The sequence below is a fragment of the Malus domestica genome, chromosome 04 (assembly GCF_042453785.1).
Source record: "Malus domestica chromosome 04, GDT2T_hap1".
NCBI classification, from domain to species: domain Eukaryota; kingdom Viridiplantae; phylum Streptophyta; class Magnoliopsida; order Rosales; family Rosaceae; genus Malus; species Malus domestica.
The window spans coordinates 18843595-18871157 of NC_091664.1; the positions used below are offsets into that span (position 1 = coordinate 18843595).

Below are 27563 nucleotides of genomic sequence, written 5' to 3' on the forward strand. Positions count from 1 at the left end.
TCATGTACTAACTACTTTGCCTTATGGCCAAAAAAGAGTTAACCTTTGACCCAAAAAAAAAAAAAAAAAGAGTTAACCATAAACAAATTACCCTCCATGTTGGCTATAAAGGAAGTCAGATTGAAACCAAATGAAGGAAAATGACAAGATTAACAGAGGGTAGTCTTCAGCTAGCTGAAAGTTAATAAAGTAATAAGCCACAAAAGAATAATAATAAGGTAACTCTAAATAGTTCACACAGAACAAGGGCAAGAAAAATAATTTTCCCCTTGGACATTTTAGGGTCGATTGTCTTAAGCATAGGAATATAAGTAGAAGAAATTGATTCTTTGATTCCATTCAAGTACACTTAACTACTACGTATTTGTCATTTAGTACTACAGTCTAGTGATATTCATGTTCACTTATAAATGAGAGGTTTTAGATTCAATTTTCACTAAAGACGAATTTTAACTACATTATTGTTAGTTCATTGTGTGACTAAGCTCACCCCCCTTTAGTGTAGATAACCAAAATTTAAAAAAAAAAAAAAAACACACACACACACACAATATTATATATGTTAAGGTGTTTGTAAATTAAAGTATTTGTTTTGTGTATAAGAGTTTAATTTAATAGTGTAATTACTATTCTTTTGTGAATTATGTATCAAAGAAAATTCGCGAGGTACAAAGGTTCATAACGATCAAGAAATGGTTTAATGTCAAGATATTTTTAATAATGATCAAGTGGAAGAAAGATGTAATCAATGACCATGATACTGATATGGTTAGCAATGTGCTATAAGATTCCTCCGCCAAGCAATGACATCATTACTCTTTATCAAATTCTGTGTTTTAATGACATATCTCAATCTCAACTCCATCGTATTACGATATTGTCTGCTTTGGACCCCGACCACACCCACACAGTTTTATTTTTGGGAACCCATGAGCAACTTCCCAACTTCCCAGTGGGTCACCCATCTTAAGATTGCTCTCACCCAAACTCGCTTAACTTCGGAATTTCGATGAAATCTGAAGCCATTGAGTTTCCAAAAAGCCTTGTGTTATAGGAGGTGGGCATGTACATATAAGGCGATTTGGGATGTTACATTTAATTTTTGTCATTCAAAATCAATTTAACATTATCCTTATTTTTTTTACCAAGCAATTGTCCTTAACATTACTTTGTTTAATTTTTTTTTAAACCTAAGAAAAATAATAATCATACACCATTTTTCTTTTCCTACACATACGACTTTATTTACTACAAAAATTAGTATAAGAAGAATAAGGTTGTGTGTGTTGTAGGCCTATTTAATTGAGCAATCTAAGGTTTAGAGAGAGAGAGGGAGGCCGGCCACTTTAGAGAGAAGAGAGATTGATTTAATTGTGAGGTGTGGTTTGATTCACCCCATTGTGCCTTTATTTATAGTAGTTGGAAGGGTAAATACCTTTCCCTTTATGATTACAACATTTAATATGTAATCAAATCCTAATACGAATATATAATACTTTCCCATATTCTCTAGGATTTACATAATCATATTCCTATTCTAAATAGAACTGCAACACTCCTCCTTGAGTGTGTAAATACTCAACAAACCATCGCATCAGATTTTCAGCAGAGAAGGTAGAATAGTTGATGAAGTCATCAGCACAACGGGTCATCGCGAGTCTCAAATTTAATTTGAAGTGTACATTTGTAAAAACTCACAAAACCTCGCTATGTTAAAACCCAAGGAATGGGGAAAACCCATAGATTAAGGAGAAAAGTAAGAAAATATGCATAATGTCTAAAACAATCGTCAAAATGGACAAATATAGTGAACTCAACGGAGTATGATCATCCCAGAATGGGTGCCTCGTTAAAACCTAGTTAGGTAGCAAAAACCCAGTGGGAAAAATGCTCCTAATCGTAGGGAAAAATAGTACATTAAGATCATGTGAGTATGCTTCTAGATACTCCCCCTGAGTTAGACATAACTTCTTAAATAAGAGAACTACAAGCGATTTAATTCTGATAATTTACGCATACCGATTCCTTGGACGAGCTTATGAAATGTAGACTTGGGCAATGACTTGGTGAAGAGATCGGCCAAGTTGTCCTGGGAACGCATTTGCTTGACTTCAATGTTCTGATGCTGCTGCTGTTGGTGTGAGTAAAAAGAACTTTGGCGCTATGTGCTTGGTGTTGTCTCCCTTGATGTATCCCTTCTTTAACTACTCGATACATGTTGCATTGTCTTCAAAGATCGTCGTAGGAAGGTCAACGACTGATGTAAGACCACTAGTGCTTCGAATGTGTCCCATCACTTCTCTCAGCCAAAACCATTCACGCGATGCTTCATGTAGGGTGAGAATCTCAGCATGGTTAGACGAAGTCGCAACTAGCGTTTGCTTGGTAGACCTCCAAGAAATAGCGGTGTTTCCAACGGTAAGGACATAAACCGTTTGAGAACGTGCTCTATGTGGGTCAGACAGATATCCAGCATCTGCGTAACCAACAAGACGAGAATCAATCCTAGATCCATAAGGGGCGACAACACTAGGAGATTTGTGGGTATAGAACAAGTTCAAATCCGTAGTACCCTTGAGGTAGCGGAAAATGTCTTTGACACCATTCCAGTGCCTGCGTGTAGGTGCATTGCTATATCTAGCCAATAGATTCACAACGAAGGAGATGTCGGGTCTAGTGCACTGAGCCAAGTACAATAAAGCACCAATTACACTTAGGTAAGGAACTTCGGGTTCCAAAATCTCTTCCTCATCCTCCTTTGGACGAAAGGGATCTCGTTTAGTATCTAGAGTCCGAACGATCAAGGGAGTGCTCGAAGGTTTAGCTTTATCCTCATTAAAGCAATGTAACACCTTTTGGGTGTAGTTCGAATGATGTACTAAGATTTCATCTGAACAATGCTCGATCTCCAGGCCGAGGCAATATCGAGTTTTCCCAAGATCCTTCATCTCAAATTCCGATTTCAAGTGTGCAGCAATTTCCTCAAGCTCTTCGGGAGTACCAATAAGGTTCATGTCATCGACATAAACTGCAACAATTGCAAATCCGGAATGTGACTTCTTTATGAATACACATGGGCATAGTTCGTTGTTCATATAGCCCTGACTTGTCAAATATTCACTCAGACAGTTATACCACATCCGCCCGGATTGTTTCAATTCGTAGAGTGACCTCTTCAACCTAATTGAGAGAGTGTTCCGTGGTCTAGAACTATTTGAGCCAGTCAATGGAAGTCCTTCTGGAACTTTCATGTATATTTCCGTATCTAGATCCCCATAGAGATACACAGTTATCACGTCCATAAGCTGCATATTCAGTTTTTCGGAAACTACCAAACTGATAAGGTAGCGGAACGTTATAACATCCATTACGGGGGAATATGTCTCCTCGTAATCAATTCCAGGGCGTTGAGATAAGCCTTGCGCTACGAGGCGTACTTTGTATCGCACTATTTCATTCTTCTCATTACGCTTCTTCACGAAAACCCACTTGTAGCCAACAGGCTTCACGCGTGGTGGTGTAGGGACGACAGGTCCAAACACTTTACGTTTCGCGAGCGCATCAAGTTCGACCTGGATTGCTTGTTTCCAGTTTAACCAATCGGTTCTACGTCGGCATTCATCGACGGAACGTGGTTCAATGTCATCGTTAAGCATGATGTCAGTAGCTACTGAGTACGAGAATGCGTCGTCGACGATCATCTCATTCCTACTCCAAACCTCATCCAATACTGTGTAATGGACCGAAATCTCGCGATTCTCGGGAGGCCGGCATGTTTCATCTGAAGCATCATCGTAATCTAGAATAACCTCATGCGTTGGAACGGATGAGTCAGCGATGGTCGGATTCAAACTAGGGTCACTAGTTGATGCCATTTTCCTCTTCCAGAGTTGTGAATCCTTTGAACCAGGGGGTCTGCCATGCTTCAGGGTCGGAGTAGATGATTGGCTAGCCGCCAATGTACCATACTGTGTGGAGGGTGCGGCCTCCCCACCTTCGGGGACGGCTCGGCCTTCCCAGACGGGCTGTTGATGTACGCGGGGTACATCTATCCTTGCAGGTGTGTTTGCAACGGGTATATGTGATCTGGTCACCTTTGCTAGATCATTAAAAGCATCCGGCATGCTTTGAGCAATGCTCTGAAGATCTATAATTCGTCACACCTCAGTTTCACACTGGGCAGTGCGGGGATCTAAATGAGACATAGTAAAAGCATACCACGACAATTTGCGGCGTTCTACAGGAACGTTAGCATGCTTATCTCCCCCTAACGACAGGAAGACTGTCTCATCAAAGTGACAATCCGTAAAACGTGCGGTAAAGAGATCTCCTGTCAAGGGTTCTAAGTATCGAACAATTGATGGCGAATCATAACCGACATAGATTCCCATTTTTCTCTGAGGACCCATTTTGGTACGTAGCGGCGGTGCTATTGGCACATAAATGGCGCACCCAAACACCCGTAAATGCGAGACGTCAGGCTCGTATCCAGTGACCAACTGTAACGGTGAATGTGGTTGGGTAGCGATGGGCCTCAGGCGAACCAACATAGCTGCGTGCAATATTGCATAGCCTCAGGCAGATACCGGCAGTTTGGTTCTCATAACCAAAGGCCGAGCTATCAATTGAAGGCGCTTTATGAAAGCTTTTGCCAGGCCATTTTGGGTGTGAACATGGGGCACATGATGTTCTACATTAATCCCTACTGACATGCAATAATCGTCAAAAGTTTGTGACGTAAACTCTCCAACATTATCCAGTTGAATCGACTTAATAGAATAATCAGGGTGGTGAGCCCTTAGCTTAATGATTTGAGCTAGGAGTTTAGCAAACGCGACATTGCGTGTGGACAACAAGCAAACATGTGACCATCTTGTCGATGCATCAACCAACACCATAAAGTATCTAAATGTTCCGCAGGTTGGTTGGATAGGTCCACAAACGTCCCCTTGAATCCTTTAAAGAAATTTAGGAGGGTCTTAATTAATCTTTGTATGGGAGGGTTGAGTATTCAACTTCCCTAAAAAACACGTTATGCATGGCGGGACTCCAACGTGTGGATGTAACTTATGCCCGTGTGAAGATTTGAGGATACGACGCATCATGTCATGTCCAGGATGTCCTAAACGGTCATGCCAAAGCAACAAAGTGTCCTGGAACTCAGGCATAGAGCCGGCCACACTGTGGGCCTCTATGCTACGAATGGTTGTGATGTACAACCCATTCGGCAGACGTTCCAACTTCTCGTGTATATGCTTTTGGCCATATTCGTATGAAGTGATACAAAGAAATTCAGAACCATGATCTTCAGTGGTTTCAAAATGATATTTATTACCTCGAATATCTCTAAAACTCAGCAACGTTCTTCCGGAATGTGGAAAATAGAGTGCCTCCTTAATGGTCAAGATTGTACCATTAGACAACATGATACGTGCCTTTCCGTATCCTTCAATCAGGTTGGATGAGCCTGAGAGAGTTGTCAAATGAGCTTTCTTGGGTATGAAGTTAGTAAAATAGTGTCGTTCACACAAAATGGTGTGCGTAGTTGCACTATCTGCCAGACAACTAACTTCCCCACTAGACATACCTAGAAATAAATTGATTGAATTGGTCACATGCATAAATATAAGTCCATTCATTCAATTAAGCAATTCGAGAAAATAATATATATTCCAATAACAATCCATAATTCAAAACAAGCCCAAACCAAACAAATGATTCCAAATACATAGAAAAATTGTTCAAAATTAAACCATAAACCTAGCAAAATAAGGGGTAGGGGCCGGACACTCATAGTGGGTTCGGCCACTAGGGGCTAATGCCCTAAAACATGCCTAATTTAGTCTTCCATAGGTGCTGATGCCTCCTAGAAGTCTGATATCTCCATTGATGTGGTTGCATCGTCCGGATGATCCACATGTGCAAAGTTAGACTCACGACGGGAATGATACTTGGCAATAGCCTCAGGGGAAGCTCGGCATACGCGTGACCAATGATCATTTGATCCATAGCGATATCACATATCCAGTTCAGTAGAAGCGCCCTGAACGGGAGCTTTTCCCTTGTTCTTGAAGTTTGGGACCTTAGGTGTGAGTGGTGGACATTGTTGGGTCGCAATTCTTCCCTTAGGTGCGGCACTCTGTTGACCTTGGGCCCGTGGTTGGGCTTACCGCCCATTTCCACGTCCACGACTGTTCTTTCGTAGTTTATGGCTGCTAAAATTGGTCGCATACGCTTCAGGCGCAGCGTTTGAGCCATTGGGTCGAGCTTGATGATTCCTCATCAAAAGCTGGTTCTGCTTTTCAGCAAGAAGTAAAACATAGATCAAATCCGAAAACTTGGTGAATTACTATGCCCTATATTGTTGCTGCAGGACAATATTGGTGGCATGAAAGGTCGAATAGGTCTTCTCCAGGAGATCTGATTCGGTTAGTTCCACTTTGCAGAATTTCAACAAATAACGGATTCTACAAACTTCAGAGTTGTATTCATTCACGGACTTAAAATCTTAGAAGCGAAGATGCTGCCAGTCATGTCATGCTTCAGGCAAGTATATGTCTTTCTGGTGATCGAAACGGTCAGCCAAAGCAAGCTAGAGGGTGCATAGGTCTTCCTCAGCGAGATACTCAGTCTGCAATGCATCATGGATGTGTCTTCGAATGAAGATCATTGCAGTAGCCTTCTAAGCTTCGTCGATAAATTTGTCGACAATAGGTGTCTCAATGGTGGCTCTAATACCCTTTGCAGTGAGATGGAGCTCCATGTTTTGAACCCACTTTAGATAGTTTCTTCCAGAGACTTCGAGAGCGGAGAAATCGAGCTTGTTCAAGTTCGACATGTCCCTAAAACAGAGGGAAAAACGTGATTAGTCATATGGTAAGCCATAGACATATATCGTAGAACATACAGGTTCTATAGACATGTATTAGTTTAATTTATGCATGAAAACTTCAGGTTTCATGTGGTATGTTTTGAATGAAAACTTCAGGTTTCAAAGGCACAAATTTTGAAACTACAGGTTCAAATTAGTTTTATGAACGATTAGTTCATAATGAGAGGTTCCTGCAAGAAATACAGAATGCAATATACTAACTAAGTGTAGTGGATTTGAGTTGGCTTCGGGAACTCAAGTGTGAGAGCTTCGGTACTATGAAAGTATGTGACGGTTCAAAGTATAAAAATAAATTATTGAATCATTAATGTCCAAAAGTGATATTCAGGTCAATAATTTTGGATTCATTATCAAATTAGTGGACTGCAGGTCACTTTTAATTAATTCAATAAATCGGGCCATACAGGGTCGATTGTAGAAGCAAATAATATTCACATACTGGTTAAATTATTTAAAATGCTAAAATAATAGCTTGTGGGTGGAAAAATGCCCCAAAATAATTTGGGCATGGGTGCCGTGGGTAAGGGAAGGCACGGGGTGCCTTGAGTAAAAACGATAGGGCCTAGGGTATGGCTGCAGGCCACAGGAGGGACAAAACCCCCAGCCGTAGCTGGTTTAGGTGTTTTGGTCTAAGGGGTCACGGGGGCAAGCCCAAGGCTTGCAGGTTGGTCACGCAGGGAGCCCAGCGAAGCTGGAGCCTTGATTTGTGGCGCAAGAGGCCCAGCCCGAGGGCTGGCAGGTTTTTGATGTAGGCCGAGAGAGGCCATGGGTTGCAAGCCCAGCAAAGAAACCAAAATCAGGGCGAAGCCTGTTTTCCTTTTTGTCACAGGGATGGTGCGATGCACCAAATCCCATTCCCCTTTTTTTTTTTTTTTTCAATTCCCTTTAGGTTTTAGGAAAAACCTAATATGCTTCTAATTTAATTTTATACATTGACTCACAAATTCTACATAACAATTTAATTGTGAGATGCATGAAACAAATATATATAGTGACAAATATATGAACATATACAATATATATATATTGGAAGGATAATATAAACATAGGGGGTTCATGCATCATGGGGAATGTTTTCATGCTTCATGGGTCGTTTCAAATATCTTCCTTTATTTTAAGCGTACCTAAGCAGCAGAAAACGAATAAGCCTTTGAATGTGGTGGATGATAGCCTCATCCTACGATGCTTCAGTTCCTCAGCTTCTGGCAAAAGCGTGCTGATAACGTGTTATAGGCCTATTTAATTGAGCGATCTAAGGTTTAGAGAGAGAGGGAGGCCGGCCACTTTAGAGAGAAGAGAGATTGATTTAATTGTGAGGTGTGTTTGATTCACCTCATTGTGCCTTTATTTATAATAGTTGGAAGGGTAAATACATTTCCCTTTATGATTACAACATTTAATAGGTAATCAAATCATAATAGGAATATATAATACTTTCCCATATTCTCTAGGATTTACACAATCACATTCCTATTCTAAATAGAACTAGTGTGAATAAAATTAAGAGTCATTTTGTAAAAATGAGTGAAAATTTAATGTAAGAATAAAAAATAAGAAAGAAAAAAAAGCCTTAAAATAGGGCGATCGCAATCGTATACTCGCAAAACGACTTCAAATCCACCACCGTATCGGACAACTCTTTTCATTTCTCCCGCCAAAACCCAGGGGGGCCGGGACTTTCAACACCATAAGCGCATAAGCAAAACCCCAAACCGCTGCACCTGCATTATCTCTCCACCGCCATGTACGGAGCACAACGGAGAAGCTTAAGCTCGAACTACGGCTCCTCCTACGCACCTGATCTCCACACCATCTGGCCTCTCTACTTTGCTCAAATCGAGCTCGGCGACGACAAGCCATGGCTCAGTCTCACACACTCCCTCATCGGCTTCTTCTCCACGACGCCGGGGCAAGCTCTCCTTTCCCAGGTCTCATTTCTCTCTCCTCCTTCTATAAAATCTGTTAATTCCAACCAAAATGTATAATTTGATTACACCGATTACTTGGTATCGGCCATCAATTGCATTAATTAGGGTTTAGGGTTTATGAAACATTTGATTTGAGGCTAAATTTCGTAATTTGTACTTGGAATGACACTTGGTGCAGGTGAAGGATGATGGTGGTGTGGCGGTGTTGCCGATTGATTTCGAGCAATTTCGAAAAATTTGTGATGTTGAGGAGTTTTATGAAGCTTTAGAGGAGAAACCCAAGATAACCCTCTTATGCATGAGTGCTGCAGTTCACAAAGTCCTGCTGACTCAATGGGACAATTGCAGGGTAGAGGACGGTACCAAAATTAATATTCGATTGCATAACTACCCCGAATCCATGATTGCCTTGAAGAACTTAAAAGCTGCATGTATTGGTGTGTATACTATACTCTAAGGCCTTTTTTTGGTTTTCACGTGTTATACATTTGGTCGATTGTATAGAATTAATGTGGAGGTGATTACATGACAGACAAGATTGTATCTGTGCGTGGTACAGTAGTAAAAGTTAGCAATGTCAAACCTTTTGTGGTGCAAATGGATTTTGACTGTGTGAAGTGTAAAACAAGTATTACACGCATGTGTCCTGATGGGAAATTTTCACCGCCAACAACATGCGATCTAAATGGGTGCAAGAGCAGAAATTTTGACCCCATTCGATCTACTGCTGTGACGATAGATTTTCAGAAGATAAGGTAGGCACTTTGGATATGAACCAAATTCACAATTTATATTTTCCTTTATTGAACCTTGTTAAAATTCTTTGATGCTTCTTAAGGATACAGGAGCTACTAAAGCCTGAAGATCATGAAGAAGGCAGGATGCCTCGAACAGTAGAATGTGAACTTTTTGAAGATCTTGTTGATGCATGCATCCCAGGAGATGTGGTGACTCTCACTGGGATTATAAGAGTCATTAACAATTACATGGACATTGGAGGAGGTAAAGAAATTCTTCCTAATTCAATCCAGTATCCTGCATGCACATTCAAGCTTCTATGCCTTTGGAAATAATTTTATCTGATTCATAAGTGTGCAACTGATCAGAAAAAAGGATAGTTCCAATTACATGAATGACAGACAATTGCAGTTCTTGAACCAATTCCCACCACTAATATACATTGGATTTTATTTTTTTATTTTTTTATCATTTCAGGCAAATCGAAGGGAAAAACTCAAGGAATTTACTATTTGTATCTAGAAGCTATTTCCATTAAAAACACAAAGTCACAATCTATGCCCGAGGATTTACAAGATTCTAGTTCTAATGACAGACCTATGGCACTTGTTGATCTTTCCTCATTTTCCCCAAGGGATTTGGAATTCATTGTGAAGTTCACAGAGGAACATGGTCCAGATACCTTCAGGCAACTACTTCAATCTATTTGTCCATCAATCTTTGGTCACGAGCTTGTTAAAGGTAACCTTAATACTATTGTCCATATTGTGTCCCTAAAAATTTCATGCTATTTCATTTTTGGTTATCTACTGATTCAGTTTCCTCAATTTTCTTATATTTTATCCCTGTAATTGTGATAACATTGCACCAACTTATTCAGAACTAGATGAAAAGGAAAATATCCAGAAATATCTCTATTAATAATGTCACTACGTCCATAGTTTTCTTTCACAACTACTAGTTCTTTTAAAATTTCACTGAACAAGGGTTTTGTTTTTTGGTAGAAAATCAGATGCCAACAGTAATATAAGTCACTTATGGATGATGAAACCCACCTAGTTTCTCAAGTTCCACATTTGACTCCTCACTAAGAATATCTCCTGAACTTGATCATTAAGCGTTATGATGATGCTAATTTACATTTTTTTTTTTTTTACAGCGGGAATATTGCTGGCACTCTTTGGAGGTGTGCGGAAGAATTCAAATGATCAGAACAAGGTTCCTGTTAGAGGAGATATCCATGTCATAATTGTTGGTATATTTGAACCCCATCATGCTCTTAAAAATGGTACTAAACCTGGTAATTTGTGGGTGGAAAACAGAAGATGAACATGTACCTCCTCATTTTTTTAGGTGATCCCGGACTAGGCAAGAGCCAGCTTCTCCAAGCAGCGGCAGCCATTTCTCCACGAGGCATTTATGTGTGTGGTAATGCCACAACCAAAGCTGGCCTCACTGTTGCTGTTGTAAAGGATCCTATGACAAGTGATTATGGTTTTGAAGCTGGTAATTCTTTTCTTTCTTTCATTCATCATCCTTTTTTGCTGCTATTTTCTTGGCAATAAAGATATCCTAATGCTATCTTGTAATTGAATGCAATATCTGCTTATGAATGTCTACTTATGATTAACTTCATAGTTGATTGGTGAGACTTAACTAGTAATCCATCTCTCTCAAGGGAAAGGATAACTATTCTTCTTCCAGTATGTGTTCTGCTGTTATAGCTTCAAACGATTATGAACAAAATAATTAATTTGGTAGTCCAAAGCAATAACTCAGAGTTTTTCCAAGTGGTACGGCCACACATACTGGATGAGAAAGAGAAATATAATTGATCCGCTTCTCATCTATTACATAATTGTACTAAATTTTTAACTTTTAGAAATGCTATAGGTACAGAGACATCTAAGTCCAGATCATTTGCAACCTATGACTCGGTCAGTAATGAACAAGTATAAAATGCTGTGCGCTAATAAATGATAATCAAATTTTGGATTAGGTGCAATGGTAATTGCGGACAGTGGGTTGTGCTGTATTGATGAGTTTGACAAAATGTCTTCAGAGCATCAGGTTTGTCCCCAGTTGTTCTGTATTATTTTCTATTATTTAATTTCTGCAAGAAGCTTCTTTTACTTTGACATTGCTGCAGGCTCTACTGGAAGCCATGGAACAACAGTGTGTCTCAGTCGCAAAGGCTGGACTGGTGGCAAGTTTGTCGGCACGAACTTCTGTCTTAGCAGCTGCAAATCCTGTTGGTGGTCATTATAAGTAATGCTTTTTAATTTTAACTTGGTGGTGAGAGCACTGTTACAATTCTGATAATGGATTAAGTTTTGATCCCATTGTCATTTCCTACACTAAATCCACATGAAACTTGTTTCATACCCCTTGTAGTTCATTTCAGAGAATTCTATATCAATCTGCGAATTCCCATTCGTATTTCCCTTCATTAACAAAATAACATATATTTTGCTTTGATATTGTTACATTTCAGTCCTGCATTTTTTGATACCATTAACATTTCAAATTTGCAGCCGTGCAAAAACAGTGAATGAAAATTTGAAAATAAGTGCTGCTCTCTTATCGCGATTTGATTTGGTTTTCATATTACTTGACAAACCTAATGAACTTTTGGATAAGCGAGTCTCAGAACACATCATGTCAGTAAGTTCTCGTATCTGATCCCTACCTACAATATGTCTTTTTAGTTATTTGCTAGTGTTTTGATACTACGTATGTGTAATGAAATTGGTTGAGTATGGTAGGAGCTTAGTAAACCGGGTTCTCAGGAACTTGTAATGGCAGTAACGAAAAAAGATCAAAAGAAGCGATAACAGACTACTAGGTAATTTTCTTTGTTCAGTGTTTAATTCAAGGATTTTGGTTGTTTATCATGTAGCTTCATGCTGGATCTAGAGAAAATTCGCCAGCTGCAAAAAAGATTCGTAGAGGTAGTGTCTAACATATCCAGACATATTAGTTCTTTCTTGTAGAGCAAGGGAGTCATTTCATATCATAAAATGCAGTTCCGCATACAAACAATTCTCTATTTAACAAGATATTGCCTTTTGCATCAAAAAGTGCAGCATCACAGAGTGCGGAAGGCATAGATATTAGTGGAGAAGGTGGTTCTTTGGTTTCAAGATTGAGGCTTGACCCGAAGAAGGATGAGGATTTTGTTCCATTACCAGTACAACTCCTCCGCAAGTATATTGCTTATGCAAGAACTTTTGTGTTTCCTAGGTGATTTTCACATGACTTGTGTGACTCTTGTGCATCCAATTTCTGTTGCAAGAATTGCAATTCAATTCTCCCATTTTTTTCCTTCAAGTTTTCATTTTGGGGTGAACCAGGATGTCAAAGCCTGCAGCAGAAATCCTGCAAAAGTTTTACTTAAAACTGAGAGACCATGCGACATCTGCTGATAGCACACCAATAACAGCAAGGCAATTAGAGAGTCTGGTGAGGCTGACCGAAGCTCGAGCGAGGCTAGATTTGAGAGAAGAAATAACAGCCCAAGATGCAATGGTTACTTCTTATTCTTCTATCTAACAAATGTTTTCAGTTACCCTGCTCTCCCAATATAGGAAGGTCCAGGATCCGATACAAGTATACATTGTCATGGAAGACTTAGTATTCTGGATGTGAGATTCACTGATCCAGTATTTTCAGTAGTCCTATTGGGAAAGAATTTGAATGCTAATCATTGAGCTATTCATGTGCTAATGGCCTACTCCACAATCGATAAAAAATTAAGACAACTGAGTTTGGATAGACCTTCTGAATCATTCTATTTTGCAGGATGTGGTTGAAATCATGAGAGAATCCTTGTATGACAAGTACATTGATGAGCATGGTGTTGTGGATTTTGGTCGGAGTGGAGGGATGAGTCAACAAAAAGAAGCAAAACGGTTCTTAAGTGCCCTCAATAGGCAATCAGAGTTGCAGCAGAAAGACTGTTTTACAATTTCTGTACGTCTGCATGCTTTTATGCGATTTTGCAATTATTCATGCTCCTTTAGTAACTCATATTCGAGCAATCCTCTTTTGTTTCAGGAAATATACAGTTTGGCAGATAGGATTGGTCTAAGAGTTCCAGACATCGACACATTTGTTGACAACTTAAACAGTGTTGGTTATCTACTGAAGAAAGGAGCAAAGACATACCAGGTACCACAACCTGCAGATAACCATAGGCAACCTATTTGGGTAACTCATAAGATTCCAATGCCGACAACACAAACAATTACCCCTATTAAATTTTTCAATGTCGATGATGATTTTTATGTCCAGCAGCTCTTATTTAACCATGATTTTTGTTCAGGTACTATCATCGTCTTATTCTCGGAGTCAATCGTCCTCAAGATCAAGAGGCTAAGGTTAGTGCAGCAGTTCACGCCACATCGAAATTTGTTCATCTTTCTTGTAAAGTTTGTTTCAGAAGCAAAAGCACTTGCAGAATCTAAAGCCAAATTGTATTAGATTTTCGAAATGGATAATTTTGTAGTCGAAACAGTGGCCTGGATATTTAACACACACATATCAAATGTGTTCTGTGAAGGACCAAATTATCTATTGCCTATAATGTAACATGATTATATTACATGGGAATATTTCTTTTCACTGGAATTACATACCAGGTTTTTCAAAAGCATAATATCATTCATCTCCATCTATAGGTTCTAGCCGCCATTCGCTCCCGTAGTAAGAATTTGGCAAACCCAACCAAAATTTGAAAGCCTCAGCTGCTCTCTTCCTCTCGCTCCTCCGGTCCTGCCTGGCTTGCGAGGCATGCTTGCTAGTAAACATCCTGGAATGCATCTCCACATAAATCTTAGTGAACTTGGTTTTATTCGGAGGAATCCCGTTCTCTTCCATACAAGCCACAATCTCCAAAGCCTTCTTAAAGAAAGCAGCCCTGACACAGATATCAGCCAGAGTATCTAATAGCCCTTCATCCGGTTTCAGTGTTGGCGGGTCGGAAGCACCTGAAGTTTCTCCCTCTTCTTTCACCCTACATCTCTCCTTCACTTCATTCCAGAGCAAGAGCGCCTCTCCAGGTTTTCTAGCCAATGCAATTCCATTGGCAAGGCTGCCATAAGTTGCCACATCGGGGTGAAACCCGTTATCTTTGATTCTCTGAATGATTTTCTTGGCTTCTTCAACCAACCCGAGTCTGCAGTACGCTTCAACCAACATATTCCAGGCAACCAAATCAGCCTTCACCCGAGGATCATTAAGCATCTCATCAAACACCTTGTTTGCCAGCTTCGGCTGACCCGACAAGGCAAACGCTTTCATCAGTGTGGTGTAGCTGATCTTGGTGGGTGCAATTCCTTTCGTTCGCATCTCGTTGAAAAATGCAAGTGCCCCAGCACTGTCATCAACCAGTATGCATCCGTCAATCAAGATGTTATATGAAACCACATCAGGCTCGATCCCCGCATCATCAGCCATTTCTCTAAGCAGCTCCTTGGCCTGGTCTATCTGCAGCTGCTGGCAATAACCCTTGAGAAGAATATTATACGTAATCCGATTTGCAGGCACACCAACTCTTGTCATCTCTGCAAGCACTCGACGAGCACGGTCCATGGAGCCAGCCTTCACAAATGCAGAAATAACAGTTGTATATGTTACATGGTCAGGATGGCTTGCGCTATCATCCTCGTGCCTCAGTGCCTCCAGCATCCGAACTGTGTCAGTAATGCGACCGGCATTCATATAACCCTTCATTAGAGTGGTGTAAATTCTAGAGTCAGAAGTATACGCTGTAGGCAACAATGGCGGCTCCGAATCATTTCCTCTAACCGAATTAGGAAGCAACTTTTCGAAAACATCCCCATTGCTTAGACTCGGATTTGAACTCATCGAATTCAAATTTGAATCCCTTAGAATCTTGCAAAGGTCTCTCCTCCCTTCCCTCATTGCCTGAACCATCTTCTCCGCGGTTTCCAAATCACCAAAACCGACAAGAGCCGCCACAAGTGAGTTCAACGTCGTCATACACAACGCAATGCCCTTGTCAAGAATGCTCTCCAACACGAAAACAAGCAAGTCCTTCCTTCCAGCTCTGGCGCACAGCTTGATCATAACATTGTAGGTGAGCACATCGGGCTTGGCGCCGTACTCAGGCATTTCATCAAACACCTTCAAGAACCTCTTAGTGTCCCCCAAATTGGCACAAGCATTAAGCGCAGCATTGAAGGCTGCCGTGTCCGGCCGCGAGTCCGCCACCAGCTCCGGCTCTGCAAACCGCCGGACACGGCGTGTAACTGAGTAGAAGAGCTTGAGCGCATCGGAAGGCCCGTCATCGGTGGCGGCAGCGAGGCGGCTCACAACAGCGCTCCAGGCCTTGACGTGAGGGAGGTAGCCGGAGCGGAGCATGGACTTGATAATGGATACAGCGTAGCGGGTCTGGCCGGCCTTGGCGGCGGAGACGGCCAACAGGCCGAGGGAGTTAGCATCGAGGTGGCGGAGCTGGCGCTCATTGCGGAGGCGCGTGATGATGGACTGGGCGCGTGTGAGGCCGGAATGAGAGTTCTGGTAAGACAGTTGAGAGAGCAAACGGCTGAGGCAAGTGGGATTGGGTAAGTGGGTAGACTGGGTGTAGGCAATCCAAGCCTCTTCTGTCTTCCTCTGGCGGAGGAGCGTTAGAAGCTTGTGGTCTTCATTGGGCGGCGCTGCGGCGGGTGTAAGAGAGAGGTCGGAAGCTGGGTTGGTGGGGCTGGCGGTGGCGAGAAGGCGAAAGGGGCGCGTGGGGTTGGAGATGGAGGGGAAGTAGGGAGGGGAAGAAACCCAATGGAGAGTGAGAGAGTGGTGGGTTACAGGAATTGGGTTGTTAGAGTTGGGGGCTAGCGGGGAAGAAGATGGTGGTTTGAGGTTCATGTTTGGTCCATCTAGAGAGAGAGAGAGAGAGAGAGAGAGAGAGAGAGAGAGAGAGAGAGGAGAAGATGAATAATTGGGGAAGGTTGAAGAGACTGAAGGAGGAAGAAGAAGAAGAAGAAGAAGATAATGGAGGTGGAGAAATGAGAGATTTGGGATTGGGAGGGAGTTTTGGGTGAGTGGAAGGGATAGTATGTACGTCCACTATATTTCTATCCTCTTGTTTATTTTGTGTTTGCTGCTGCTGTTGCTACTTGCAGATATTTAGATATTCAGATTAGGGACAATTACAGGTTGGTTTCTATTTTTAGCCAGCAACACTGACAGTTGAACAAAATGCTATTTATGTGACCAACAGGATCCTCTCTGGCTTTTGGCGAATTATTTTGGGAATTAGTAAATCGTATTTTCTCATCGTACATCGTGTGGTTATATTTTGTCAAATATTATTTGTATTTAATTTTAATTAAAAACATTTAAAATGATTTTTGACCGTATAATCTACGACGAACGGATATGATTCACAGATCCTCGAAATCTTCACAAAGAGAATTCGGAGAGGATCCGGATTCTTTATGTGACGAATTTCTCAGCATACTAGCTAGTATAGAATGTTTTAGATATTTTAACAGTTAGTTTTTATTTTGTATTTTAAACTAAAAATCAAATGGTTAAAAAATCTAGAGTATCATATTTTCTGGAATACTAACAAGTGGCCATTTACCACAATGATAGAAAAGTGTTGAGTTTTTGTATGACGACGTGGGTTCAAACCCCATCGGTGGTTAATCTAACATTTAATATAACAAAATCTACCATTTGACAAAAAAATATATATATTCTGGAATACTACAAAAAGTTCTATAAATTTCTAGTTGAAATCAACATATCCTGTTTATTTATTAGTGGCCGAAAGTAAAGGTAATGCTAGAGATACTATCTACTTGAACTATATATTTCAGAACATGTGATGTAGTGGTTGATGGTTGGATTCTTTATTTAATTATTTAAATAAGAAATTCAATCATCAATCATCACATCATGTAATCTACAAAATATGGTCTAAAAATATAGTTTCTTTAATAATTTCTGAAAATAAATAAGAGTGCACAAAAACGAAATATGATGTGCATAAATTACTCTTCTAAATTTAAGGCAAGGCAAGGTGGTTTTGAAATTTTAAAATTTGCAAACATCACTTGGACTGTTAGAGGTGTGCACAAATACCAACCAAACTAAAATTTTGTCAATTTAAAACTCAAACTCCACTTATTTAGAAATTACGTCTAAATTGATTATATGTTGAACACGAGACAAACAAGAATTTCATTGACTACAATTTGCCTTCGAGCAAATAGAAAATAGGTCTCTCAAGCTTTAGCGAATTGAATTTTCTTCTTAAATCATCTTGTACAATAAAGCTTTATAGTTTATAGTAATACTCTATAAGTGAATAACCTCCATGTATTCATATTTTTTTTTTTGGTCGGACCAGTTATATATAAGAATAAACCTTGAATTATAATGTTACATCTTTCATTGGGGAAAAGAAGCATTGGTTGTTCTGTGTGTATTCATAAAGTTACTTGGAAAGAGAAGCATTAAAAAGAGCACTATATACATATATGAACTAACACTAAGCATTAAAAGAGAAACATAGAATGTAAAGAAATTTTTAGTGTGCCGATCACACGGTCCAGTACATCAAGTGTCATAATAAAGTGGTTGAATTTTAATTTTTTCAAGTATTCAACCACTTATATTATGAACACTTCATATACCAAGTCGTATTTCCGACACACCGAAAAATCTATCAAAATGTATGTCGACTATATTTTATCGGCTTGTTTATTTTGTGTTTGTTGCTGCTACTTGCAGATATTTAGCTAAAATGGGGACATTTGAGGTTGGTCTCTATTTTTGGTGAGCAATAGGGACAGTTTTTTTTTTTTTATTTTAAGAGGTCATTCCTCACATAAGGATGTAATTACTGTTGTTCTTTTAACACAAAGATATATTAACATTAAGAAATGAAGATTAAGCAATGTCACACAGTGACCTACCTATAATACGGTTTGGACTCATTATCCACGAGGTACGAAATCACAGCACTAGTTGGCACGACTTGATATTATTTTTTTGTACAAACATCATAACTCGAACTCGTCATTCCTTTCGTCGTCTCTAGAAACTTTCATTTGATTACCTTTTAGTCATTCATATAAATCAAATAAATTGATGGTTAATCATTATGAGAATATTACTTGATATCATAAATTGTCGATGTGTTCCACACATGATGGACAATGATCTACAAATAAAATGAACTTTTTAATGACGATCTTTTAAATGAAATAAACTAATGACGGCGGTCAACAAAATTAGCAAAACAAAATACGATTGCAAATGTGTTCAAGATTGAAATCAAAAGTCAGGAATTGGCAAAGCGTCAATCTAAACTTCCATTGCAACCAAAAAGGTGAACTGTGTAATAACGAAAACCTGTGTCTAGAGCTCAGTAAGAAAATTATTAAAGTCCAACGTATCAATCTAAACTTCCCCTTCCTTTCTTTTGTACAGCTACCTGAAATTTCCCAACAACCTAAAACTTTCCAGGTATTTACACGTCCTACTGATTAGTCGGTCAAAGAAGCCTCTTGTTTCACCAGATTTAGCTCCCCTTTCAGCAATCAGTTCCACCACCATCACCAGCCACCCGTTCTTTTTGTCTACACCGGCAAAGGCCTACTCCAATAATTACAAATTTACAGTTGAACTGATCCTTCAGATTGAGAAATGGAAGGCTATGAAAGGTGGAATGATCCCTGCCCTTCTGTAATGGCATATAAGAGCTTCTCTCTCATCGTCTCCTGAAAACGGATATGAAAATATGTAAGCATCTTGTCGCTGCAATGTTTCCCTACAAAAGACTTCTAGTAACACGAAAAGCTATAAAGAAACAAAGCTCACTTGCGAAGAGTAAGGTGGTAGCTTAAGATAATTTGCACAAGTCATCACGCTTGGGAGGTCTAAGTCTTCGCAGTTGCCAGAGTGCTGTAAGAGAGACGAAGCAAACAATGATCAAATGATGCCTATACAAATAAATAATAAAGAGCAATCAGGAAAAAAAAGATGTTTTTCTGATAGGGACCTTTCGAACAATAGTTAACTTCGGACTGAGAGATGCAAAACCTCCAGGAGGTAAGCGAGGTGCCCCGGTCACAAATTGCAGAAACGCTCTTCGCTGTTCATGGTCAAACTTGTGTATGATTTCCAGCAACTGAAATTCAAGGAAATGGTAATATGGAATTTCTTTAAATGCACGTGAAATATCAAAACAAACCAAGGACAAGAGAACAGACTAACATTGATAATGGGAGGACTGCTAACTGTGTAACCATGGTCGAACTTGATATGATCAAGGAGCTCATTGAACTGCCAAAATAAAAACTTATAAATTAGGAATATAGTTAATAGCCTTTAAAAAATAAAAAATAAGTGGTTGCAGACATACAGCCCAAGAATCACGTTCTCCACATAGCAAACGCTCTAATTCTTCTTCAGTGAAAATCTGAAGATGTTCAATAGGGAAAACCTGAAACATCATGATGAAAGAAATCATAAATTTATACCAAAATTAAAAGGCATTGAGGTAGTTTAGTCAACGTCCTTCTTGTACTGAAAAGCCACTTCATAATGGTACACACCTGATTAAAACCAGATCTGAAAGCTTCCACTTGTCTAGAAATACCAGCATGTACCGTTGTATCCGCAACAAGTGAGACGTAATCTTCCAAGTTTGTCATATTTACCTAAACAATGGGGTAAATTAAATTTACGGTTCACCAAATGAAAAACATGAAACAATAAATGGGATCATAGCTAGGTGAGACTTACCATTTTATGATCAGGCCGAGAGGAAAGAACAAAATCAGGATAACCAGGAAGTGTAAAATCAAGACAAAGATCCTCAATTTGGGTTTTCCGAAAGCATGAGTCGAATTCCAATGTTGTACTTCCTCCAGGAACAGATTCCGAAAATCTTTTCCTGTCTACTAGAGCCTTAAACTCTAGCAGTGTCTTCCCAAGCTCAGGATCAAATGACAGGATGTCATACACACCAAGCTCCTGCAATATGAAAACATATGTTTGAGAAGAAAACTTGCTTCGTAAGTGATGATGATTGATGAACATTCACTTTCAATAATAAGTCATACAGAAATTGGGAGAGTACCTTGCCAAGAATAAGCTTATAGAAGGCTTTGGAGAAATGCACATCCAAGACCCGCCCATCTTGGAGCGCTCTACCTACGATTTGCCCCAAAAGAACAAACTTCTTAATTACTTCATCAGATGTAGCCAACCATGGACGAGGGAAAAGACCAAAAGGACATATCAAAATTCCAGTATTCCCATCACCAGAGGCAAAAGACCCATGATCCTCTCTCCACATGCCTAGACCAGACTTCTGAAACTCATGACTAACCAGGGTATAGAATTCCAAGGTTGGACCAAGGCCAGTACCAACTTCTTCACTGTATTCCACCTCAAGGAGTACCTTCTGACTGGCATGCAGGTCCATCATTTGGGCAGCAGAATCCAAAATTTGGTTGCGGAAAACCAAAAACTTTTTTCGAGGCATGCTTCCAGAGCTTGGTCGCCTGTCACTTGTCACCCCTGAATCCCTATAAGATGGTGAATGAGGCTGAACTAGCAGTGGACTAAATGCCACCAAGCGGAAGTACTTACATTTAACTTCAAAACTAAATAAAAAGGGACACGATTCCATTAACTGATTACACCACAAAGGCATACCACCAACGGACACTGCTAAAGTATCCCGCATCTGTTGTTCCAGTTTTTCTGTCAATTTTTTGCTCACAAACTCATTCTGTGGCACTGGAATAGCTGCTGTCTGAAAATTATCCAAGTCATCGATTTTCCTTTTAGCAAAAGCACATATTCTTTCTCGAGATATCAGATGAAATATAAACTTATTCATGCCTTCCAAGCTTTTGAGGATATATATTATATCATAAATAGGACTTGACTTATCCAAGTCAGAAGCAAGCTCATGAGCAAACATGCTGGAGAAAAATGAAGTGTACAACTCATGTACCCCAGCTTTCTCAGCAGAACTTTCTGTACGTGTACCATGATGACCTTCAGCTTTTCTGTATGTTAATGTGTATTCTTGACTCCACAGTTTTGAACCAATGACAATTTCATGTTCCTTCATTTGTTGTTGTAGAATTGCTTGGTATAATGTCAATGACGGCTCCAGCTGTTGCCCTTCAAGGTAAAGTAACAGTTTCGAAGAAGAATCTTCATTGCTAAATGATGCAGGATACTGTTCTTCCATCTCAGTGTCTTCCTCTGAAGGACATTGTGCTTCTCTTTCCACAGGTTCCTAAAACATTACACAACCGAACAAAAGTAAGAGCATTTGCACCACCTTAGAGCTGATTAGAAGAATCAATCATGACTAAATTTATCCAAAGTTTTCCCAAGAAAAATAAATAAATATATTTTCTTAAACATAAGTACATTAAAGATTTCCTGGGCTTGTCTATCCTAAGCTTATCGCTTGTTCAAGCGAGGCCAGTGTTAAATTGACCTCATCAACCTGGAGAGTAAGGCTGAGGATGAAGAAATGCACCCAACAGGAACTCAAAAAAATGAAATGCACCCCTCAGTATAATTAATTGTGAGACAGAATAAAAACCTGCAACTCAGGCAAGTCTGTCGACATGCTTTCAGGCTCCATAGGATGTGGACTTCGCCCTTGACTAGAGCATGCATTTGATGGTGATTGATCCAGTGGACTTTCAGATTGGTCATTAACTTGTGTAGGTGAATTAATGTGGCCGGTTGTTTTTGCATTGACTTTAGGCCACAGAAATTCTTCAATGGCATGCAATGAGGAAAAAGGGTCCACAGTCAGAACATCTTCACAGTAATCACAAAGGCATGTCTCTGCTTTGTCTTTCACAAAACGAACTTCAATACATGGATATGGTGTGCGACGCCCATGTGGAACTGTAGCATAAGAACTTATTTTGGGCACATGGCTCAAAATAACAGGGAAGTTTTCCAAAGAAGATAGCGCATTTTGCAGTTTGCGTATTAATGTTATCGTGGGCAGGTCAGCAGGGATCATGTCTAAAGGAGAAAATAACAGCCTTGCAAACACCTCAAATCTTTTTTCTACAGAATAAATATCACTGTTACCACTACTAAGCTCCCCTTTTTGTTTCAAGTACTGGCCATTGGACAGGTAAGTCATTAAGGACCTTAGAATTCCAGATTCAATAAATTCAAACGTGGAAATGGGTTCTCCTCCACCAAGCTTTTCCATTACTTGATGCATGATACTATAGAACCTTTCTTCATGCTGATCAAGAGCGTCATCATTCATGGACATGGTCAAATCACTTAATGCAGAAGAACATTTTCTAAGCTTCTGAAGGACATCGGTTAACGCTTTCTCAGGGTCACATAATTCTTGTGCAAAGTACTTGGTCCTTATATGCTTTGCAAGATTATAAACAGAATCCTTTTCAAGCATGCAACTTCCTTTTTCTGACACTGATGGTGATTTATCAGTAGCAAAAGCATAACATAAGCACCTCAAGACCTCACTCGAGGCAGACTTCTGACGAGGATCCAACAAAATCTGTGAGCCACTAGACACAGGGAACAACAACCTCGAGCATTTTTCCAGGGTCACCAATTGACACTTGTCCGGTGTTAACAGTTCATCGATGGCAAAAAAGACGCCTTCTTTTATGAAAGAGTCCAAGAAATAATCAGAAAGTTTCTGCAGGATTAGCTCAGCAATCTGTAGAGCTAATATCAACACATGGGGATCCTTTCGTGTAAACACTCCAGCCAAAAAACTGCCACATTAAGAGGATTTAATAGAATTAGCATAATTTGCTGATCTCTATTAAAAAAATTACAAGGAGACCAAATCACCTTGAAATGTTGGCCTTCTGAAGCAGTTCTACAAGCATGCCAGGTGTGCTCAAATAAATTAACTTGTCGATAACAGATAAGCAGCCATAGCAAATATATAAATTGGCACCGGAGTTTACAACCTGTTGAGAGGTGAAATAAACATTACAACACTATTCATTTGTTGGATGGACTGCAATAAAGTGCCATATATTTATCAGAAACAAAACCTGAATCAACAATGGAAGTATATCCATCCCAAACTTCTGCAGAAGATCAGGTTGATTAACTAAAAGAGATTCTTTATCTGACAACTGTGGATTCTCTTGATCTCTGGTCGAAGTTGGAAGAAGCTCATTTAGCAATTTCAAAACTTCATATACCTGAAGGAGAAAAATAGAAACAATGATCCCATTCACTTTCCTCAAGTTATATAATAAGACAACACATGCTTATTTTGTAATCACAGATGAGTTTTACATTTATGTTTTTAGGAAGTCGGTAATTATCTCATAAAACAAAAAAGGAATGGTAAAGTCACAACATTTTCATAAACACAATTGACATTCCAATGATTCAATAAGAATCAGTAACCCTGGAAAAAGAATAGAACCAAAATATCCACTTGTAAACCTGATTGCAATGCCCATCCACCACATGATTAGAGAACATTCCATGCGAGAGGTCATATGTAGATAAGATATCCTTCAGTATGCTGCTAATATTAAGCTCATACAGCGTCCTGAAGGCTACAACTGAACCAGAAGAAAGTTTGACAAGTACCCCCATCAAACCCTGCCAACCAAAGTACAACAGTAAGAACATAGTCCAAGACAGTAAAATACAGAAGCAGCGGATCTCATGAAACATGATTAAGTTGCCTACATTACTAATTAGCTGGGATACAGTTGGCCGGGTATTCAAGCTCATAAAATGTGTGACTTGACGAATCAGCCCATGCTTACAAAGTTCATCCAGCATCTCCGTAGACTCACTCACTCGTTCTGTAATTTTAATCAAGCAAACAGCAACATTTTCGACAAGCTGAGAAATTAAAACAAAGGCTGAGTACTAAGGTCATATGAAATCTATGCAAAAGGCTTAAAAATGCACTTCACAGTCCATACCTGTGGATCCTCACACTGGAGAAGATTGCAAAGAATGGGAACAGCCTCCATGACGGGTGAAGGACATTCGGAAGGAAGTTTCTTACATATGTTCACCACAGTAGAAAGGGCAACTCTCTGATGCAAATAAAGTATAATTAATATACGAACCATTAAAAGAGCAATGATCCAATTTCCAAACAAGAACACATCACTGATTGAATTACCTGTATACTTGTCGAAAAGAAATCTATATAATTCAGGACAGCCATTATTGCCCCAGACTGTAAGCACTCAAGTGGCTGCTCCTGTGACATTTTTTCCAATGCTTGTAGGCACTGCATAAAAACAGTAAAAGAATCCCATGCAACCCCATTCTTACATTGTATAAACAATCCCATAAATGTCATGCCTGGATAACATAAATATGACCAAGTACAGAAACATTACCTGTTCAGCTACATCCAAGTATTCAATAGCCATTAGTCTGTCGCAAAGAGCAGGAACTGCATCATGCCTAACAAGGAAGCCCGATGAATGCGGATACACATCGCATAAATAAGTTATAGCCCTTATAGCCAATAGCATGATATTCGGGTTAGTCTCATGCCTAGCAAGTCTAACAAGAAGCGGTGATAATGAGTCTGATGTCATCCCGGATAGTGAATCCTCTGTACAAAATGACAGGAATTCACATAGCTCGGTGAGCACAGCTAACTGCCCAGAAGGGTCAGTCTCTTCACTTAAAGATGATATGAACCTCTTAAACTTTCCATGATCACCCGAAGATCTCCGTCTCTGGTAGTCCTTGAGTTCACTGTGTCTTTCGTCTGCATCATCTGAATCACAAGACCCATATGCTGAATCCCTCTCACGTTCTCCCTCTGAGCGACTATTAGCCGAAGCAGAAGAGGAAGTATCCATATCATGGCCATTGGTTTCAGGTGTGGAGTTCACAGAATTCATATGGGTTTGAGCTGAAGAGTTCGATGAACTAGCTCTAAACTCCATTGAATTACACACCCGCTTATCTGCGGGCAATTCATCATCAAGCTCAGTACGCTTTTGACCTCGACTCTCCATTTATAACTCAACCTTTCACAGAAACCCAAAATCTATCTACTCCTGCGTGATCAGAGCATAAATCCACCTTAACTCTAGTTCTAAAACTAAAACTTAATTCAACCCAGAAATCCAAATCAGAATTACCAAACTATTAAAAAGAAACAAACTTTAGCATTAGATATCACTTCAAACAGACAGAAGCACGAAATACAATCTTAATCCGAAAAAATTGAAACCTGAAAACAGACGATCGTCAAAAAGCACCCAGATGATCAGCAAAAAGCTGGAAGCAAAATGTATTTCACTAATGTGAAAGCTTGCGTTTTTATCTCATACCCAACACTCAAATCTTCAGCAGCAATACAAATTCTCCAAAAACTTGATCATAATCCAAAAATAACCGACTCATAAAAAAATATATTAAAAAACCCAGAAAAACAAAAATCCACATGCAACAAAAAAACAAATCATTGGTTCTTCATATCAACACGGATAAGAGTGATCATGTATTTAAAAAGCAACAGATTAATCACAAAATAAAAATAAATAAATCAATCAATCAAACTTGCGAATTATGGTTGTTTAATTGTACCTGAGGTGCAGTAGTTGTTGCTGCTGTGGTTAATCGGCCTTCGAGGGAGTCGAAGACCTTGAATTGTAGAGGAAAGCGTGTAGGGTTTTTTCGTAGGTGTGAAGGGTTCGATTGTCTCTGGGTATTTTCGCCTTGGAAATTCTTCTGGAGGACGACGGTGTCACGGTGGTGGGGATGATGATGAGAGTGTGAGGGAGGGAACGGAAGATATGTATGTGGGAGCTGAATCTTTATTAAATTAAAAGATTTGTTTAAAGTTGAAGCCCTCACTTTTATTTTATTTTTAAAATTTCTATTATTCTTTTTTAAATACTTCTAAATTTTAAGCGTGGCCTTGATACTACGTAGCAATTCGATGTTACAGGTGTTTAGCAGCTGAATTTACTTTTTATAATTATTTTCTATTTTCAATCTTAACTATTTATTTTTTGCTATGATCACCGCTAAGTAATCTCGGAAAAAAAAAATTGCTGAATATTCTCGAGAATGGTAATGTGATAATAATCACTAATTAGGATAGATCAAGACTATTTCGAATTGCTAATAAAAAATTTATTGTATTATTATATATAATATATTTTTGAAATTACTATTGGTACTTTAAAAATCTCATTTTAGGCTCCAAACTTTCTATAATTATAAAGAAAAATACACTTGCGAGAAGTGTATAGTAAGATATTTAGAGTGCTAATAACACTTCTCATTTTTAACGTAATTTATACTTAATAATTAAAGATGAGAACGGTTAGTAGCACTCTAAAAATCTCATTATACACTCCTCATAAGTGTATTTTTCATTCTAATTATAAAAAGTTTGGAATGTCAAATGAGATTTTTGGAATGCTAATAATAATTCCCTTAAAGATATTTGATTTAATAAGTTATTAACTTTTTATAGAAAGAAAAACCTTGTATCATGTATACCTTAATCCTTTGTGAATTATTTTGATGAAGAGAAGAAAATAATTGAGGTAGAGTCACATCATATGTGACCTCATATTATAGATTAGCACTACTTAAAACGCATGTTTTTCATATAAAATAGAAATATCCAGATACCCAATAAGATTACGATTATTTAGTTATTTTTTTTCATTTTTTTTTTGTTGAATTAGTTATGTTCTTAATAAGAATTGCACTTTTTAATTGTTAGTGCATTTCAAATGATAAATTAGAGATCTTTAAGGGATGAAAATATATTGGAAAGATAATCTCCCCAAGAATATTTGGAATGCTTTGCTTACCCCAAATTCCTTTATTAATTAGAATTCTAAGGCTGGCAGTTAGCCATTGACTATTGTTTACACGAATCGCATTGTAATGATGCGCCCGGGACCCTCTTCTTAATTATGATTATGATGGATCTGGACCCTCCGATTATTGAGATTCATTAGCTTCAGTGA

General features: G+C 39.1%; 3 protein-coding genes across 10 annotated transcripts; 1 reads left to right on the plus strand and 2 right to left on the minus strand.

Annotated features, from left to right (window-relative positions):
• The first annotated feature begins 8494 nt into the window (after window positions 1-8494).
• Window positions 8495-14187, plus strand: LOC103433335 (probable DNA helicase MCM8). Of its 3 annotated transcripts, none has more exons than XR_011580074.1 (16): window positions 8495-8820; window positions 8999-9257; window positions 9353-9575; window positions 9659-9822; window positions 10036-10299; window positions 10718-10813; window positions 10912-11064; window positions 11558-11628; window positions 11708-11826; window positions 12093-12222; window positions 12458-12509; window positions 12645-12801; window positions 12890-13086; window positions 13360-13530; window positions 13615-13728; window positions 13883-14187. XR_011580074.1 is itself a non-coding variant. In XM_008371584.4 (16 exons), exons 1-16 carry the CDS (start codon window positions 8635-8637, stop codon window positions 13934-13936), a joined length of 2388 nt encoding a protein of 795 aa, XP_008369806.2. In that variant the 5' UTR covers window positions 8495-8634; the 3' UTR covers window positions 13937-14187. The 3 variants fall into 3 exon arrangements, 2 of the variants coding, with proteins under 2 accessions (XP_008369806.2, XP_028956952.1); XM_008371584.4 differs by having other exon boundaries at window positions 12912-13086; XM_029101119.2 differs by lacking the exons at window positions 12458-12509; window positions 12645-12801; window positions 12890-13086.
• Window positions 14012-16443, minus strand: LOC103433336 (pentatricopeptide repeat-containing protein At3g09650, chloroplastic). The gene has a single exon (XM_008371585.4). It carries the CDS (start codon window positions 16441-16443, stop codon window positions 14218-14220), a length of 2226 nt encoding a protein of 741 aa, XP_008369807.2. The 3' UTR covers window positions 14012-14217.
• A 2435-nt stretch (window positions 16444-18878) lies between these two features.
• Window positions 18879-26439, minus strand: LOC103433334 (E3 ubiquitin-protein ligase UPL4-like). Of its 6 annotated transcripts, none has more exons than XM_008371582.4 (17): window positions 26161-26439; window positions 24954-25628; window positions 24731-24841; window positions 24525-24641; window positions 24283-24441; window positions 24031-24192; window positions 23628-23780; window positions 23419-23540; window positions 22166-23339; window positions 20675-21850; window positions 20338-20568; window positions 20148-20252; window positions 19955-20035; window positions 19807-19875; window positions 19592-19720; window positions 19411-19494; window positions 18879-19310 (listed from the first exon to the last, which is right to left on the minus strand). In XM_008371582.4, the coding sequence occupies exons 2-17, from the start codon at window positions 25584-25586 to the stop codon at window positions 19245-19247; spliced, it is 4572 nt and encodes a 1523-aa protein (XP_008369804.2). In that variant the 5' UTR covers window positions 25587-25628; window positions 26161-26439; the 3' UTR covers window positions 18879-19244. The 6 variants fall into 6 exon arrangements, with proteins under 6 accessions (XP_008369804.2, XP_017187098.2, XP_008369803.2 ...); XM_017331609.3 differs by having other exon boundaries at window positions 19592-19684; window positions 24731-24880; window positions 26161-26428; XM_008371581.4 differs by having other exon boundaries at window positions 24731-24880; window positions 26161-26428.
• Window positions 26440-27563: the final 1124 nt, after the last annotated feature.